The sequence below is a fragment of the Asparagus officinalis genome, chromosome 10 (genome assembly GCF_001876935.1).
Source record: "Asparagus officinalis chromosome 10, Aspof.V1, whole genome shotgun sequence".
Classification (NCBI taxonomy): domain Eukaryota; kingdom Viridiplantae; phylum Streptophyta; class Magnoliopsida; order Asparagales; family Asparagaceae; genus Asparagus; species Asparagus officinalis.
In genome coordinates, this window is record NC_033803.1 from 68,717,778 (window position 1) to 68,721,619 (window position 3,842).

General features: G+C 37.4%; 1 protein-coding gene across 1 annotated transcript; it reads right to left on the reverse strand.

The window, feature by feature from the left end:
• LOC109826864 lies at nt 9-1,068 on the reverse strand. Its single transcript, XM_020393881.1, has 2 exons — nt 126-1,068; nt 9-76 (listed from the first exon to the last, which is right to left on the reverse strand). The coding sequence occupies exons 1-2, from the start codon at nt 1,066-1,068 to the stop codon at nt 9-11; spliced, it is 1,011 nt and encodes a 336-aa protein (XP_020249470.1).

Consider the following 3,842-nt stretch of genomic DNA (forward strand, 5'->3'; position numbering starts at 1 on the left):
TTTTGCTTTCATAATGGCATGAAAATAATGAGTGCATTTGTCACCATAGATCCCCCATTTGATATTGGCTTTTTGCCTATAGAAAGATGTTTCACAGTTAAGAAGCCTGACATATTTGCTTAAACATTCCCTTTCTTTAGCAATCAGCACAGGACTGAACAAATCAGAGTTTAGTTGCTTTTGAGCCTCTGCAAGTTGATCCTTAGCCCTCAACACTTGTTCACTAATGTTCATAAAATGCTTTTTATTCAGCTCCTTTAAGACAACCTTGAGCTTCTTTAGTTTAGTATGAAATTTGAACATTCTGTAACCCACAACATCTTGGTCCCAGACTGATTTTACTGCTGAGAGGAAATCAGGGTGGTTAGTCCACATTTTAAAAAATTTGAATGGCCTCTTACCCTCAAAAGTATCATCAACAATGGTAATAAGGGCTGGAGAGTGGTCTGAACAAGATGGAGGTAGGAATTCCACTTGGCTTGAAGTATATTGTTGCACCCATTCTTCATTGATAAGAACTCTATCGAGTCTACTCCAGATTCTTGTGTCTTTATCTTGCTTATTACACCAAGTATAAAAGCATCCTGTGGTTTTGAGATGCACAAACTGACACGAGGATATGAAATCCTGGAAATCTTCAGTTTCTGACTCAGTTACCATAGCACCACCAATTTTCTCTCCATTATTGATGATAGAGTTAAAATCTCCTCCAATAACCCAGGGACTGGTGACAGATTGTTTGAAAGCCAAGATATCATGCCAGAGGGATTTCCTTCCAGATATATCATTAAGAGCATATACCACAGTGATTATACCTGATAGTTTGCTGTCTTTTGAAGCTATTGCACATGTCATGAATTGATTTGAGGAATTTATGAGCTGAACAGATAAAATCTCACTATTCCAGAGAATCCAAATCCTAGCATTATTTGCTTGATGACAATTAGAGATCCAAGTCCAGTCTTTAACCACTTTTTTAGCAATAGATTGCAATTTATCACTAACAACTTTTGTTTCTAAAAGAGCTATAAAAGGAAGATTATATTGATGTATGAATTGCTTCACCATCATATGTTTAGAGGATTTATTAAATCCTCTAACATTCCAAATAGCTAGGTGCATCCAGATATAGTACCACCTCTATCAACACTAGAGGGGTCTAATTCTTGCATCTGTTGATCCAGGGGGGAGAAAAGTGATACCTGAGAATATGATACACCTTCAGCATTTGCTTTTGCTTTAGAGTTAACTCTGCTGGCATAATTTCCTCTGCTGATACTGGTAAAACCTGTGGCATTCACTGTGGGAGATTGTAGAACATAAGTTAGGCCAGCATTTTCACCATTGACTTTTACTGTTTGTGCATGTTTTTTAGGTGTTTGCTCCTTATTTCCAGGTTGTCTTATGAAAACATGCTCAACCACTTCCTGAGTCTGAGTTTGCTCTCTGGAGATTTCCTTTTCCTTTTCAGATGTCACCACACCATTTTGTTTTGCATGTGCACCAGAGACTTGAGTGGCTGTCTTATTAACAGGAACCCAAACTTTCCTTCCAGCTTTCCTTCTACAATGTTCAGTTACATGGCCAATAATATTACAAGAATCGCACCATCTTGGCTTGAGCTCATATACTACTTTCTGAGTATAACATTTCCCATCAGGATCCTGAATTATGAGCTGATCAGGCAAGGGGGTTTTTAAAGGGAGGTTAATCTCAAGAAGCACTCTAGCATAGGAAATCCTCTGTCTTGATGCTGTAAGTTTATCAGTAGTGATTGGTTTCCCTATAAGGCTAGCAATTTTACTTATCCCAGTAGCAGACCATAAATTCAACCTCAAGTTGGGGAATTGAACCCACATAGGGTAGCTATTGTCTTGTAACTTCTCCATGTCAATGTCTATCTTCCAAGGCATAAGAACTAAAGGTCTTGAGCCAAAAAACCAAGGTCCAGCTTCCAGAATATCATCCTTATGCTTTTCAGATTGAAAATCAAAGAGGAAGATACCAGGTCTAATTAAATGCACTTCAGGGATAGATATTTTCTCCCACAGCTTCTTAACATAAGTTTCCATTGATTTATACCTGACATTAAGCCCAATAACATGCCCAATTAAGGCATGCTTCCAGTATGATTCACCCTCTTTCCACTCATCCGCAGTAAATGAGACAGAATTAGCCTGAGCAGGTGGGATAAAATTTAGATTTAAGCCATTTCCTTGCTTCCTATTATCTGTGAATAAACTCACAAAGGATTTCAAATTTCCAGAATTTGCTGGTATCTTTTCATTTTCCTTGGAAATGTGATCAGAATCAGCATTTCGATTTTCAGAATCAATATTATGATCGACATGAGAGCTTAGATCTTCATTATTCTTTCCTTCTAGAATAACATCCTCAACAAAACCAGATTCAATATCTTCCTCAAAATCATCTGCCCAATTGATAGAGTTAGAAGAGTTACCAAGCTGGCGAGAGATCAGGACACCAGATTTCAATAGCGGAGATTGAGGATGAGATAATGGATAAGATTTAGCCAGAACCTCATCCATTAGCATCTTCTTTCTAGCACCCTTTGGACCAGTACTATCCATCATCATCTCAGAGCTCAAGGAAGTAGACACACCTTTTACTGTTCCATTGTTTCTCTGATCATCACTATCGATTTCCACAGCATCATCAGATCCCTCAGCCATAGGAGATGAGGAAGGGTAGACGAAGATGGAATCCCTCAGTGCAGTATTAGCAATACCCTTACTCCCATTCTTCTTCTTCTTCATCGTAGATCTAAGCGGAGGCGCACAGTAGCGGGAGAAAAATCGCCCGCTAACGTGCACCTAACAACCCGCTACTTTCTTAAAGTTTTCCTTCAATATTTAATTGTTTAGGATATTACTTTGAAAGGTCGTTGATTTATTAATTTTGGTTATTTAATTTTAAAAAAAATTAACTATTTAGGATATTATTAATTTTATTTTTTAAATATTAAGCTGTTTAAATACTTAACTGTTTTCAACGATCATTGATTTATTAATTTTGGTCTTTGATTTATTTATTTCAATGGAAAACTAAAGTGCCCACTCAATTATCCTAAAACCAAATAAGAAATTAAAAATTTTGAGAATTGAAGATTTTATGGATTTCTTACAATGTCATAAATCCAACATACAGATCCATCGCCCAAACACTTCCTTCGTGCAATGGTTAGAAGTACTTTAAGAAAAAAAAATTTCCGGTCTGATTACGTTGACTTTTGGTAGCTAATGTTGACATAATGATATACGCACATAAAGATTCCGGGCTAAACCGAGGCATGTAGGGGGCTAATCTGATATTAATTTATGTCGGTCTGGAACTCTTTGTACTGCGTAGGGTCGAGAGATGGATAGGGACCGGGGAGCGGGAAGAGATGCTGACTCAATTCTTGAGATGTGACTCTACGTAACAAGCTTCTTCAGTACAGCGTCCGCTCTTGTGGTTGGGATGTTTTCGGCCGGAGGCGGCTTGAAACGGTCCAACAAAGGATTTAATTAGAGTCAAGTTGATACTTGAGGAATAGTCCATGGGGAACTAAGGGGCTGTTTGGTTGACCTAAAATTTTAGAGTCTTACAGTTTTGAAGCAAAAAGTAGGTTTTTGAGCCATTACATGATTTCAAAACTACGGTTTGGTTTACCCTTTTTTTTTTTTTTGAAAAATAGCTTTCTAAACAACAGCTAAAACAATGAATTTTATGGAAAGCCCAATTCCTCTATTTTAGCTCGGAAATAGGCTAAATTTTTTGACATTTGGTCCACCTAAGCAATTCCGCTCAAGAAAAGCTTTCTATGATGATGTTTTTCTTAT